Source organism: Hyperolius riggenbachi, chromosome 1, assembly GCF_040937935.1.
Source record: "Hyperolius riggenbachi isolate aHypRig1 chromosome 1, aHypRig1.pri, whole genome shotgun sequence".
In the NCBI taxonomy this organism is placed as follows: domain Eukaryota; kingdom Metazoa; phylum Chordata; class Amphibia; order Anura; family Hyperoliidae; genus Hyperolius; species Hyperolius riggenbachi.
The window spans coordinates 241,524,878-241,540,278 of NC_090646.1; the positions used below are offsets into that span (position 1 = coordinate 241,524,878).

Sequence of the window (15,401 nt, forward strand, 5' to 3'; positions counted from 1 at the left end):
CTCCCATTAATCAGCAGAAAGAAATTCAGTTGATTATACAATATTTCTCACCAGTGTAATAATCCACAAGTAGACCTTTTCTATTAATTTATGACAGCAAGGGTGAAGAGGTGACGAGGATGGATAAAACTTTGTTAAAAGCACAATAAAACAAGAGGTGGCTTACCTCTCCAATGACTCTAACGAACATTTAATAACATAAAGATTCTTATTTGCTATTTATTTTCTATTAACTTATGAACAACAGCTCAATCGCATTGCTTTACAGTTCAAAAATCTGGGAGAAAGTTCTGAATACAAGATGATTATAAAATCTAAGGCCGTTCCTTAAAAAGATCTGCATTTTGGTTTCCACCTATGTCCAGCTATGCCTTTGTGATACAGTAGCATTATCTGCACTGAAGTACAGTAATACTAGGGAGGAGGATTGACAGGGAAGGACTAGGAGGGTTATGGGCTGGTAATACTCTATGATATTTAACCCATATCAGACAGCACTCTATGCACTTGGAGAAAGCAGCCAGCACATCCAACAGCTTCTTCTAGAGACGTCATAATGAGCACAGCTGGGAAAGTAAGAAAATATACTTGTTCATCATTTAATCTTTTTTGTTTATTTTTCCTTTCTCCACCCCAATGTTACTAGTAGTTTGCAATCAGCGTCCGATATACAGGGCAAGAATGCAATGAGCCTATACATCCCAGTCTGCAGCAAGGACTGAAATATCACATTACAAGTAAATTAGAAGCACACTTAAAATATTTTACAGATACAGTACTCATAATTGAATAATTGCTAGTGTAATACAAGGCTATGTTTTTATTGCAGCTCAATGCCAAATAAATAAATAAATCCAATATGCAATATCATAGGTACAAGATTTAGTACAATGCAGAGAACTTACATCTTATAGACAGTATTTGTGTTTCGTCTCATGTATGTCTTCATGTATATCTAGAACAGAAACCTAAAAATATCACTTTACAATGAATCTGCATGCTTAAAATGTATCTAGTTTTTATTATATTATTGGAAGCAAGTGATCACTTTAAACTTTCAGGGTGCTAAATGGTATAGAGTATTTTTTTGATTGCTGGTGGTTTAAATGGCATTTTATGACAAGGTGTTTCAACTTCAGAGAAGAAGGGAATTGCATATGGGCCAATATCTGTTCTGCCAATAGCAGTATAATGTAATTTTCTCTATTTATGCCCACTTTCCTACTGTCCTGTCTCATCTTTCTCATTTTCTCACACCTGCAAATGTCCTTTTCACCATTTTACTTCCTATTCATTTTCCAGGACATCTTTAGCAGCTATATAATTAGTTTGGTGTATCCTAGATAGGGTATTCTTAGGCCACATACACACATCAGACCATAGTCTTTTGAAAATGAAAAATCACAGACCAATTTTACCCCTTTCCATGTAGTATGAGAGCCATACCTTCACAGTCTTTTCTATGGAGCTGAACTCCCCATCAGAAAAAAAGCTTTGCAAGATGCTGCACACTCAGATGCTGTACAGACACAAAAGATCAGTATCTGCAAAAGATCTGTTCCTGCCAAAGATTCGTTCCTGCAAATTGCATTCATAGTCTATGAGATCTGCAGATCATCATACACACCTTGTTTAACTGACATTCATCTGCAGATCAGACAATCATCTGCAGATCTGAAAATCCATCCTGGTGGATCTGATCTGCAGATGAATGTCTCTTAAACCAGGTGTGTATGATGATCTGCAGATATCATAGACTATGAATGCATTTTGCAGGCACGGATCTTTTGCAGGAACAGATCTTTTGCAGATGCTGATCTTCCTGTCCAGGGGAAGATTAAACAGTAGAGGGCGCTCTACTGTTTAAACTTCCTGCCGGGACCTAAAGCTCAGTGAAGCTGCAGCTATCTCTGCTGTATTGCGTTGGTCGTCGGGCATTCAAACGCGGCTATCGACGCACTCCCGACCCGCCGGCAATCGGAAAAAATCTTCCCCACGGACGGATCGACGGGAATCGACGGGAACGATTGATTCCAGACAGAAATCGATCGTTCTGTCAGCGTTTGCGCGACGATTTCACAGCAGATTCGATCACAGTGATCGAATCTGCTGTATATCGGCGGGAAAATCGTTAGGTGTATGGGCCCCTTAAGCGTTAAAGAGGCACTGTAGTGACTGATAGTAGAATGCAGTCAATTATTCAGGATAAACACATTTACTGTATTTTCTTAGTTTCAGCATAAGAAACACTTTCTGTTTCTATATATTGCAAAATATTGGTATGTAGCCCTGCCCTCTCAGTGATGTTTAGCCTAGGCTGTTTAGCTATGTGGAATTCACCCCCTAGAGCATTCTGGGAGACCAAGTATTATTTTTACTGGCTTTGGAATTCTTAGACACAAACATTCCGCAGAGCTGCATCTAACAGCACTAAAGATTTTGGCATCTGTGATAAGTTTCAGAATATAAATCAGGGTGAGGAGAGATTGTACAATGGTCAAACAGTGACTAAATAATGTACACATTATTATTGTAAAAAAAAAAAAAAAATAAACAATTTTATTCATTGTGTTATTTTCACTATAGATCCTCCTTACATTAAATTTCAGATATGTAGAATTTGTACAAAAAGCCTGGGGTTGTTAAGGTTTGGGATGTTGTATATCATTTAAATAGAAGTAAAATGCGTGACAAACTTTGAAACTGAGAAATATTACTTTAAAAAAATGCTAATTTTGATACCTGCAACACAAATAAAGAAAGGTGATGCTGAGACATATTTACCACTACGATGTATTACCTCTTCCTTTAACTATATTTTGCAAACATCTGTGAACTAAAGAGAGTAGTTGCTGTAGCCTTGAAAATGAAATGTTGTCCTATTATTACCTGATAAGATTTCAGCTGTTCAGCAGTTCAAGATCTTTCTTGTCACATTCCTCATTTTATAATACACCAAAAATTTCTGTCCACAGACAAGCCACTTTTGTTATCAGACTATTTTGGTACAGGGCCATGCTGTTGTAATACATGCAGCATGTGCTTTGGAATTGTTTTGCTGTAATAAACAACCCTTCCCCGAAATAGGCATTGGGGTTGAGCCACAAAAACCCGGTATAATTCCCCTGCACTGAAAATGTATGAGCGCAAATTGTTATTGATTGTTAGAATTAGAAACACTACGTAATGCGTAATACATAGGTTGCATAACGCACATTATAAATGCAAAGCGAATATTGATTTAAAGTAGAACACATAGTACACTGTTCAGTAACCATCTTTAAAAGTTGCATGTGCTGTTTGGTTACTGGTTGCTACCCAGAATACTGTACGCTGTGCAATCAACATTCGTGTTATGTGTATAATGTGCCTTACGCAAACTGAGTACCGTGCATGATGCTGTTTTGCACTAGCTGTCTGAACACATGTATTTTAATGCCCCAATATCTCTTTACACCTCTTAATTTTCCATGCACTGTTGTTCTGTATTGTGCAGCACTTTGTATTTGAGTTTGACACCCCTAGTCTAAATAATATAAAGTGGGCCAAAATTGAACACAGGAATCAAGTTGCGGACCAACCTCAAATCTAGTGGCCACCTCCCTACCTTATATATTCCCCTGGTGTCTAATGCCTCCCCCCCATACAGTTTCTTAGTGGCAAGTGGCCCCGCTACCTCCCCTATACAGCTAAACAGTTGACTGGAATTATTATTTGCTGTGTTTGCAACATTTTATTCATACTGTGGTAAAACACAGTTCAATAAATAATTTGAGCTTCTACTATAATCGTTTTTATTAAAAATAAAAATTGCCAGCATTGTTCAGAACTTTGGAAATTCTTCACATTTGAATGGGCCCAATTACTTCAGAGCACACTGTGAAGAACTCTTGTAGAACATTATCATGTTTCCTGCCAGGGGGTTAAAAATGGTGGAATGAATATGAGGTGTAAAATCTGGATGGTGTCCATCAAGTTATATGTAATTGATGTTCATTAACCAGATATTGTTAATAACTTGACAGTTTTTAATAAAAGGCTAGAGTTGTTGCCTAATTAAGTTAAAAATCCTATTTAATGGCATTAAAGTAGCTATCATGTGAAACGGTGCATAAACGGTGTACTATAATATACGTGATTGTGTTTTTTTGCAGAATGTGTAAAATGTTGTGCAATGTCACATAGTAACACTGACATATACTAGTTTATACATACAGTTGTGTTCCAAGGGCAGGTAGGAATGGTAGGAATGAGGAAAAATTCTTTTAACATGCAAACCAGAAAGGGATAAAAATGTAGCCAATCAAAGACTCTAGCTGTTTATTAGCCAGCTGTCTGCTCATTGATCAGCAGCTGCTGGATTTGATTGGCTCAAATCCTTCCCATTCCTGGGCAATTGGAAATTTCTGCTAGGATTAGTGGGTGTTGTGACAGTATTTTAACCTAAAACTCTAATGCTGCAAAACAAGCATACTAGTCAGAACTGCAAAGCTGGCCTTTACAATCAACATAAGTAAAAATTCAACTGAGTTTGGTTAATGCTACATTTGTGCTGCAAAAATTATGATCTGCGTTGCTTTTGTTTTGAAGACGATAGCATTTATTTGTCATTTTGTGTCACAGAAATCAGTCATAGTTTTGGAGATATTACAGATTTTTATAAAGGTTAAAAGTTCTCCCAGGATTAGGGTGAACTAGAGATCTACATTTCCAAATTTAAAAGAGATTGAACAGTGTTTTCTGCAGCATAAATGGGCAGAAAATGTGGCACAAACCAACTATACCTGTTAAGAGTCTTTAAGCTGTTGTCACTGGATGTTTTGCGCAGTACTAATGGGCACAAATGTAGCACTGACCAAATATTATGGAATTTGTATTTGTGCTTATTGCAGTGGCGGCTCCAGCTTCAAATTTTTTTTTTTTTTGGGGGGGGGGGGGGGGCACAATGGAGGAACAATAGCTGGCTGGTGGGGCTCATTTGGGTGATTAAAACTGATGTTTGTACGGTGAGCTTTAGATGTTTTTTGCCGAACTCAGGTGATAAAATTAAGGCTAACTAATTCAACATGGACAGGAACCAATTGTACACATCACAAACAGAATGCCGAGGTTTTTGAGCAGAGCAGACCAAATGTTGGTGTTGTTATTGAAGAAGCATTACCTACAAATGTATTTGGCTAGTTTTAATCCTTATTTGCTAGCCTTACTTGCATGCTTGCTAGCTAGCTGCTAATGTGTGGATAGATCACAGAAAAACCACTCCAGCCCCTAATCTGTGTTTCACGACTCTACGCACGCGGGGGGGGGGGGGGGGCAGTGGGAGGAATATAGGCAGGAGGAAGGCAGGAGGGAGAGAAACACTGTGTGTGTAATTTCTTATCTTAGTAGCTAAGCATTGCTGGACACTAAAGACTAGAGATTGTATTTTCCAGACAAGAAGATTTGAATCAGGATTATTACCATTCGGATTCAATACCCATCTGTAAAATAAGGTAGCCATACATCAGGCAACTTGGCAGCCAATCGATTATTGTAAGTGCATGCCCGACTGAGAATGCAACCTACTTCGGGACGAAAATCATTTGCATTGTCGATTGCGCATGCTGCAAGATGTTGGGCCAACTTGCTCGATCGGGGGAGCGGTGGGAAAGGCTTGCAATTTTGCAACATTCGACGAATGCAGTCAAATCCCCAACGCTTTCCCCCCTAATGATAAACGTCCTCCGGTGCCCAGTGCAAGGTATACTTTACCTGTCTGCAGCCTTCGCTCGTCCCTCCGCTGGCTCTGGGCACACAGCCACACGCCGATCTACATACATGGTTTCCTATCAAGGGCGCACGCGTGTCATCAGACTTGCACTGGGACAGCGTTAGGGCAGTGAGGCGAGTGCCCCAGTATAGTGCTGTGTCAAAGGCTGATTGTAGAGGGCCAGCTTCCCAGAGCTATACTGTTCTCTTAGCCACTGGCCTTTTTTGCAAGCTTACAAATATGCTATATTTGTAAGCAATGTCTTACTATACAAGTCTATCTTTCCTTTGAAACTAGAAATAATTACATTCTAAATGCTGTGTGAAGTCACATGCAAGACAGAAAAGTAAGATAACTGTCTAGCTTTCTCGCATAATGAACTGTAGTCTGCACAGTGGAAAGGTTCTGGCCCTTTAGAAAGAGTTTGTCATTCTATTCATTATTTTTGATAGACGATACTACTACTGAATCACAAGGTATTTAAGATTAGAGTTGGGCCGAACCTCCGATTTTAGGTTCGCGAACCGGGTTCGCGAACTTTCGCGGAAGGTTCGGTTCGCGTTAAAGTTCGCGAACCGCAATAGACTTCAATGGGGATGCGAACTTTGAAAAAAAAAAAAAATTATGCTGGCCACAAAAGTGATGGAAAAGATGTTTCAAGGGGTCTAACACCTGGAGGGGGGCATGGCGGAGTGGGATACACGCCAAAAGTCACCGGGAAAAATCTGGATTTGACGCAAAGCAGCGTTTTAAGGGCAGAAATCACATTGAATGCTAAATGACAGGCCTAAAGTGCTTTAAAACATCTTGCATGTGTATACATCAATCAGGGAGTGTAATTAAGGTACTGCTTCACACTGACACACCAAACTCCACTGAACAGAACAGGTATGCAGTGGCGGGTTCACTGAACAGAACAGGTATGCAGTGGCGGGTCCACTGAACAGGTATACAGTGGCGGGTCCACTGAACAGAACAGGTATGCAGTGGCGGGTTCACTAAACAGGTATACAGTGGCGGGTCCACTGAACAGAACAGGTATGCAGTGGTGGGTTCACAGAACAGGTATGCAGTGGCAGGATCAATGAACAGGTATGCAGTGGCAGGATCACTGAACAGGTATGCAGTGGCAGGATCAATGAACAGGTATGCAGTGGCAGGATCAATGAACAGGTATGCAGTGGCAGGATCAATGAACAGGTATGCAGTGGCAGGATCACTGAACAGGTATGCAGTGGCAGGATCAATGAACAGGTATGCAGTGGCAGGATCAATGAACAGGTATGCAGTGGCAGGATCAATGAACAGGTATGCAGTGGCAGGATCAATGAACAGGTATGCAGCCAGGGACAAGCTAAGGCTAACTAATCTTTCCCTATGAGAGACTGCAGTAGCTCGCCCTACTCTAACTAATGCAGGCACACGAGTGGCCACGGCCGCCGCTGCCTGCCTATATAAGGGGGGGTGGGGCTCCAGGGGCTAGTGTAGCCTAATTGGCTACACTGGGCCTGCTGACTGTGATGTAGAGGGTCAAAGTTGACCCTCAGTGCATTATGGGGCGAACCGCAATGGGGCGAACTTTTCCGCAATAAAGTTCGCGTGCGGTACCCGCACGCGAACCACCTAGGTTCGCGCGAACCAGGTTCGCCGGCGAACCGTTCGGCCCAACTCTACTTAAGATTTACAGTATAAAATATTTAAAAGAATACCCTCCAAAAATGATGAAAAGACCTCGACCTGGACCTAAATACACACACACAAAAAACGAATACACAAAACTAAAGTTAGTGTTTATTTGTGTTTCATTGCACAGTGTAAGGTAGAATAAACTGTTGTATGTTTTCTTATTGCTGTTTGCAGGTTATCAAATGCAAGGCAGCAGTAGCTTGGGAAGCAGGCAAGCCATTCAGTATCGAGGAAATAGAGGTAGCTCCCCCAAAGGATAATGAAGTTCGAATAAAGGTAACTTCTTTTTTGTTTTTGATTTATAGGTGGCCACTCTACAGAATGCAGAGGATAATGGGACGCATAGAAAATAATGGCAAGAATCTGACCTTCAGAGCTGACAACCCCTATTAGCTGCCATATATGTAGGAACATCCAAGGTCTCATCAGAACTTCAGTTGCAACATGCATCAAAACACGTACATTAAAAAAGAGACACCTGGTAAAATGAGTGTGAAATGTTTCTGAAAGCAGAATATCGGTCATTTTACCAATATTCTACTACCCCCTCTGTAACCTAAACCTCACACTAACTCTCCCCTACCTATGCCTAGCACAAATCTTCACTTTTACTACACCTAATGCCTGGTACACACCATGCACACATAAAATAGTTCGGAGAAGAGTCTAAATAGCTCAAAAATAGTAAATATCCCCATGCAGGTAGACCACCACACTCAAATTATAACGTGTTAATAAGGAGAAAAGGATGACTGAGAAACCACATAAATACAGTGGGATGCGAAAGTTTGGGCAACCTTGTTAATCGTCATGATTTTCCTGTATAAATCGTTCATTATTACAATAAAAAATGTCAGTTAAACATATCATATAGGAGACACACACAGTGATATTTGAGAAGTGAAATGAAGTTTATTGGATTTACAGAAAGTGCGCAATAATTATTTACATAAAATTAGGCAGGACACAATTTGACGGTGATATGAGTGTCCCCTCATATCGCCGTCGGTCATGGCTTCATTGTGATACGCAAGCCCCTTCACCGCGGCAAGGTAATGATCACAAAGGAGAATTGGCACATGTACATGCCTTTTGTTTTGTTGTTGCAGCCAGAAAAATTAGGCAGGCATGTACACGTACCAGAAAAATTATTATAGCGACCGCTGCTAGCAGGAATCCGCCGGTGTCCTGCACCCTGTAGATGGTGGCGGAGAAGGCAGTCAAGCGGCGTGCAGGCAGAGATGCTGTGTGTCGGGACTGACTTAGTCTTCGGGCGGGCAGTAGCCCTCCGGGATTCATGCCTCATTCATTTTGATAAAGCTGAGGTACTGAACACTTTTGTGACTTAGGCGACTTCTCTTCTCAGTGACAATGCCTCCATCTGCGCTGAAGGTCCTTTCTGACAGGACGCTTGAGGCAGGAGTTGGATGGCAAATTGTGACAGCTCTGGCCCCAGGTCAAGCCTGCGCACCCAGTAGTCCAAGGGTTCATCGCTGCTCACAGTGTCTACAGCCACACTTAAGGCCAGGTAGTCGGCTACCTGCCGGTCCAGGCGTTGGTGGAGGGTGGATCCGGAAGGGCTAAGGCGAGGCGTTGGACTAAAGAATGTCCGCATGTCCGACATCACCATGGGATCGCTGGAGCGTCCTGTCCTTGCCTGCGTGGACATGGGAGAAGGATTACTGGCAGTGGTACCTTTATTGCGTTGTGCTGTGACATCACCCTTAAACTCATTGTAACGCATAGTTGCACGGAGTGGTATATCACACTGCGTGCACTCACGTAAGTAGGTGGGTGCACTCAACACAACAGGTAGGTATATGCAGTGATGGGTATTACAAATGTGCACCGGTCCTACAGACGTTCAGTGAACAGGTACAGTGACTGGTGGTATTAAATATCACACTGCGTGCGCTCACGTAGGTAGGTGGGTGCACTGTGAACAACAGGTAGGTATATGCAGTGATGGGTATTACAATGTGCACCTGTCACACACAGACAGGTACCGGACAGACACAGTGACACTGTGAGCGCTCACGTAGGTAGGTGGGTGCACTGTGAACAACAGGTAGGTATATGCAGTGATGCGTATTATAATGTGCACCTGTCACACACAGACGGGTACCGGACAGGTAGTCACTGAATGTGCTGGGCCTGGCAGTGGCACACACAGTAGGAATTACCAAGGCTGTCTATGCAACACAAGTGTCTGTGAGACACACGCACACAAAAAAAAAAAAAAAAGATCATAAGAACAAGATTAGCTCTCAAAAGAGCTGTTGAGGGGTGCTTTTTTTTAGCAATAGGAATCAGCAAGGAGCAAGCTAAAAAGCCTACAAGAGCCTAACTAAGCTTTCCCTATAGGTCTCTGCACAGCAGCTCTCCCTTCTCTAATTACTGCAGGCACTCGAGTGAGTGAAAAGCCTGACGCTGCCTGCCTTTTATAAGGGGGCATGGGGCTCCAGGAGGGAGTGTAGCCTGATTGGCTACAATGTGCTTGCTGATTGTGATGTAGAGGGTCAAAGTTGACCCTAATGATGCCCTATGGGGGCGAATCGGACTTCCGGAAAAGTTCGCGGTTCTCCGCGAACGCAAACCACCGAAGTTCGCCGGTTCTCTAATTTATACCAGTCACTGCATACCTGTTCACTGCACCTGTGTGACAGCACACAGTTTTATATAACAGTCACTGCATATCTGTTCACTGCACCTATGTGACTGCACATTGTTATACCAGCAGTCACTGAATACCTTTCACTGCATCTGTCACTGCACATTGTAATATACCTGGGAGTCAGTGCATACCTTTCACTTGAATGGATGGCAGACTTGCCCTCCATAACAGATTCTCGTTAAAAGCAAGTGGTGCCATCTCTGGCATACAGCGTTGGGTCAAGGGTCCATCTGACCACAGATGCCTGGTCTGCAAAGCATGGTCAGGGCAGGTACATTACTTATACAGCACATTGGGTCCTTCCTTGGATGTGTGGTGGTAGCCATTTCTCAGGCTCCCACTCCGGACCGGAATTGAACCCTGATTCCCCCGCCATTACCCGTGGTCACTATGGTGCAGAAAGTACCAAAGAAAGATGAGCACACAATTGAATTAATGGCAGACTCCCTTTAAAGGATTTCAAGTGTACTCATCATTATTCAGGACCTCGAAAGAGTCCTGCATTGTTATTTTTCGTCACTACCTCCCCGAGTCGGGACTTGCGTGCCGTGCCTGCTGCCTTCCTTGGATGTGTGGTGGTAGCCGTTTCTCAGGCTCCCACTCTGGACCGGAATCAAACCCTGATTCCCCGACCATACCCTTTCTTTAACGATGGTAGAGAAAGAACCATTGACAGTCTGAGCAGCGATGAACCCCTAGACTACTGGGTGCGCAGGCTTGACTTGTGGCCAGAGCTGTCACAATTTGCCATCCAACTTCTGTCTTGCCCTGCCTCAAGTGTCTTGTCAGAAAGGACCTTCAGCACAGCTGGAGGCATTGTCAGTGAGAAGAGAAGTCGCCTAGGTCAAGAAAAGTGTTCAGTACCTCATCTTCATTAAAATGAATGAGGTATGGATCCCGGAGGGCTACTGCCTGCCCAAAGACTACGTCAGTCCCCACACACACAGCATCTTTGCCTGCACGCCATGTGACAAAACAAAAGGCATGTACAGGTGTCAATTCCCCTTTGTGATCATTAACTTGCCGCGTGGAAGGGGCTTGGGTATCACAATGAAGCAATGATCGCCAGCTATACGAGTGTGCCGGTTGGGGGCACACCCAAGATAATAAGGTTGTTGCTTCATTGTGGACAGACCAAATTCGATCAGCTGGACAGTCACTGTTGTTCTATCATTGAGCTACTTCAGCCCGGCGACCATATGGGCTTGAAAACCGCTATCACCTGCACTCTCGCCATGGCGCGCACCAGTCCAGCACGGCCGTCACTACACAAACAGCTGTTTGTGGTGTGTTACACAGTGAGTTTGGTCTGTCAGTGTGAAGCAGTACACTAATTACACTACCTGATTGATGTATACACATGCAAGATGTTTTAAAGCACTTTAGGCCTCCAATTTAGCATGCAATGTGATTTCTGCCCTTAAAACACTGCTGTGCGTCAAATCCAGATTTTTCCCTGGAACTTTTGCCGTATATCCCACTCCGCCATGCCCGCCTCCAGGTGTTAGACCCCTTGAAACATCTTTGCCATCACTTTTGTGGCCAGCATAAAAAAAGAACACAGCATTCCAAGAAAAACACCTGCTACCTACGGTAAAATATGGTGGTGGTTCCATCATGCTGTGGGGCTGTGTGGTTAGTGCAGGGACTGGGAATCTTGTCAAAGTTGAGGGACGCATGGATTCCACTCAGTTTTAGCAGATTCTGGGGACCAATATCTAGGAATTAGTGATAAAGCTGAAGGTGCGCCGGGGGATGTTTCAACAAGACAACGACCCTAAACATTGCTCAAAATCCACTAAGGCATTAATGCAGAGGAACAAAAACAACGTTCTGGAATGGCCATCTCAGTCCCCAGACCTGAATATAATTGAAAATCTGTGGTGTGAGTTAAAGATAGCTGTCCATGCTTGGAAGCCATCAAACCTGAATGAACTAGAGATGTTTTGTAAAGAGGAATGGTCCAAAATACCTTCAACCAGATTCCAAACTCTCATTGGAACCTACAGGAAGCGTTTAGAGGCTGTAATTTCTGCAAAAGGAGGATCTACTAAATATTGATTTCATTTCTTTTTGTAGTGCCCAAATTTATGCATCTGCCTAAGTTTGTTTAAACAATTATTGCACACTTTCTGTAAATCCAATAAACTTAATTTCATTTCTCAAATATCACTGTGTGTGTCTTCTATATGATATGTTTAACTGACATTTTTTATCGTAACAACCAACGATTTATACAGGAAAATCATGACGATTAACAAGGTTGCCCAAACTTTCGAATCCCACTGTATATAAGTGTCCAATCTCTATTATATCAAAAATACAAAATGCTTCAGTAAAATGGTTTCTATATCAAAAAGACAAAGACACAGGATTAATAATTCCAAGGAGTATTATACAATCTTTGCACGAAAAATATGCTGTACACCTTGTTTACATAATGATTTGGGCCAAATCATTATGTAAACAAAGTGTACAGCATAGTTGTCTTTGAAAATATTTTTAGATACTAAAACCATTTTACTGAAAAATGTTGTATTTTTGATATAATAAAGATTGGACTCTTATATATTTACTAGCTGGCCTAAGCCCGTTTAAAAACGGGCTCTAGGTCTGTCACCACCACATGTCACTGCACATCCGCCCGCCATACGCGCGTGCACACCAGCTGCGCATGCTCTCACGCCCGCCGGGCATGCGCTCACGCCCACCCGCTGGCCCCGTCCGCTCCTGGAAGCCGCGTGTCACTCCCCCTCAGTGTCTCTTTGTCCCTGCACAAGCGCAAAGCACAAAAACACACACACACGGACATGGGACGCAGAAACACAGGGGTTTTATTAGGTAGGATGTGGTTTGTCATTCATCCTTATCCTTTTACACACCAACCTTATACACACCATGCACCCTGAGTCAATTGATTATTTCAGACAGGTCCGATCTGATTTCCGATCATTTTTCTGAATGATCTTCTGATCATTTCTACACAAAATTGATCAGAAAAAATTATTGGAAATGAATTCAGACCTGTTGGAAATAATCGATTCAACCTGTCTATCTGACAGGAAATTGCATAGTGTGTACCAGACATAACACTATGCTCTCCACCTACCTACAGCTAACACTAAGTAGTTCCATCCCCACGATGAAGTTTGGCGACGCTATTGCCGAACCATGCTACTAAATGTTACCCCCAGCTCTATACTGTAGCAAAACACCCAATTTTGATCACCACTGGAGCCGAAGTTAAAGCCAAACAACGCTTGGCTATACTACAGCCGAGCACCTATTACCAATCCCCAGCTTTTGGGAGTTCTCGCTAACCAGAGTTCAGCTATACTATAGCCGCAGAGGCGTAGCTAGGGTTTTCAGCTCCATGAACTAAGACAGTTTTTAAGCCCCCACTGGGCAAAGTGGACGTTGCAATGCATCAGAATGGGGTTGTGGTCATGGGTGGAATCAAATTTACAAATGCTGTTTAGATAGCCATATCCCTTCCCACTGTTTAAATAGCCAAATGTGACCAATCAGATAGCCAGATGTGCACCCCTTTAAATAGCCAAATTTGCCCGCCTTTTTAAATAGCCAAATGTGCCCCCCTTCCCCCGTTTAGATAGCCAGATGTGCCGATGTGCCCTGCTTTTTCTGCTGCTGTTAATGCTTCTGCACTCCTCTGCAGAGGGAGGGAGAGAGGCAGGGGCACTTCGGCCAGCCAGCAAGCTGCCTCTCATAGCAAGGAAATGAGCAGCGCTACTTAAAAACAGACTAGTGCCTACCTGCAAAAGAGTGCAAGCCCCACTTGTGGGGTCGAATACACATCGAGCATACACATGACCTGTCTACCACTAGAGGAGGATGTTGGTTTCCATTAACAGCTTGCATGCAACCTATTAAGTACTCATCCCTCCCACTGCGAAGAAGTCAATCCTCCATGGGAGAGGCCTAACACTAACTAAATCCTAACCTATGTATATGCATAGCCTGGGTGCGGCTAATCAAATAAAATCGAAAATTGAAAATTGTGCAAAAGGTGGATCAGCACAACACCAGGCCGCCTCTGAATGGCCTCCATCAGAGATGCGCTGAGCCCCCCCAGGAACTACAAACGCACCTTGAACCCACAAGTGGGGCTTGCACTCTTTTGCAGGTAGGCACTAGTCTGTTTTTAAGCTGCCTCTCATGCATATGGGAGTACAGTGGCTGTGCTGAGTGCCCTTACAGTGCTGCACCTGGGGAAATATGTCCTCCCTTGTCCCCGCATAGCTACACCTCTGTATAGCTAAACTCTGCTGCCCAGCACCCAAATTACACACTGAGTGCCACCATAGGTGCAAATTGCATTGCGCCTAAATCCCCTGGTGCTCCTCGCATCCATTTTACCTGCTTCGTACCAAACAGTTCCCCTGGAATTCATTACGGTTGTGATGTGAAACTTTAGATGCACTGTTTCAGACTGCATTATGCATAATAACAGATGTGCCAAACCTGTTCGGGACCTAGAGCTGTGTGATACTCCTGTTGTTTAATGCCTGAACAAGCGGGATCTTGCCCGTGAAACGCGTCGCAGTTGTTCTTGGAGTATATAAATAAATCGTTTGACTATACTGGCAGCATCAAGTCTGTTTTTGGGTCGGTTGGTCCACCACCACCACTCGAATATTTTTAAACCTTTTAGTGTGTTTTATCCTATTGGCGCCTCTGTACTCTGCTATATTATGCATAATGGCTCGCTGATATCACGAAAATTCAAGAAAAATTACATTGCTGGAAACAAATTCATTTTACATACACAGACAGAGAGGCTGATTATTTTCCAAACTGGAAACATTTGTAAATTTGGCCTACCACTTTCTAAATAAATACTAGTTATCAGGGCCGGATTTAGGCCAAGGCCGTGCAGGCCATGGCCTAGGGCACCACAGGAGCAATGGCACCAAAACAGTAGGCTAAACTGGTGTAGCATTTGTAAACTTGCAAATGCTGTAATGCACAGAGATCAGGCGAGCACCTGACCTTGGTACTCTGCCGCTAGCTGCCTGTGCAGCAGCCACCTTCTTCTCTGTGCACGTTTGCACTGTGGCCGCTGGCTATGGACTTGGGCAGCATTGAAGAGGGAAAGGAAGAGGAAACTTCTGCATTGGAGACGAGTGGAGAAATGAGTGACACTGATGGCTGCTGCAGTGTGAAGGTGTGCTGGCTACCTATACTGAAAGGGAGGTGGGAAAAGGAGGAATTAAAGGAGTCATCTGGCTACCTATCCTGGAGGGAAAGGGGGGAAGGGGTCATCTGGCTACC

General features: G+C 43.3%; 1 protein-coding gene across 1 annotated transcript in view; it reads left to right on the forward strand.

The window, feature by feature from the left end:
* Window positions 1–517: 517 nt before the first annotated feature.
* The window catches only part of LOC137547372 (all-trans-retinol dehydrogenase [NAD(+)] ADH4-like), a 45,464-nt gene continuing 30,580 nt past the window's right edge, over window positions 518–15,401 (forward strand). The window contains exons 1-2 of the mRNA XM_068270914.1: window positions 518–574; window positions 7,610–7,711. Of these exons, the coding sequence (XP_068127015.1) occupies window positions 557–574; window positions 7,610–7,711 (120 nt within the window). The 5' untranslated portion in view covers window positions 518–556. The remainder of the gene's footprint in view (window positions 575–7,609; window positions 7,712–15,401) is intronic.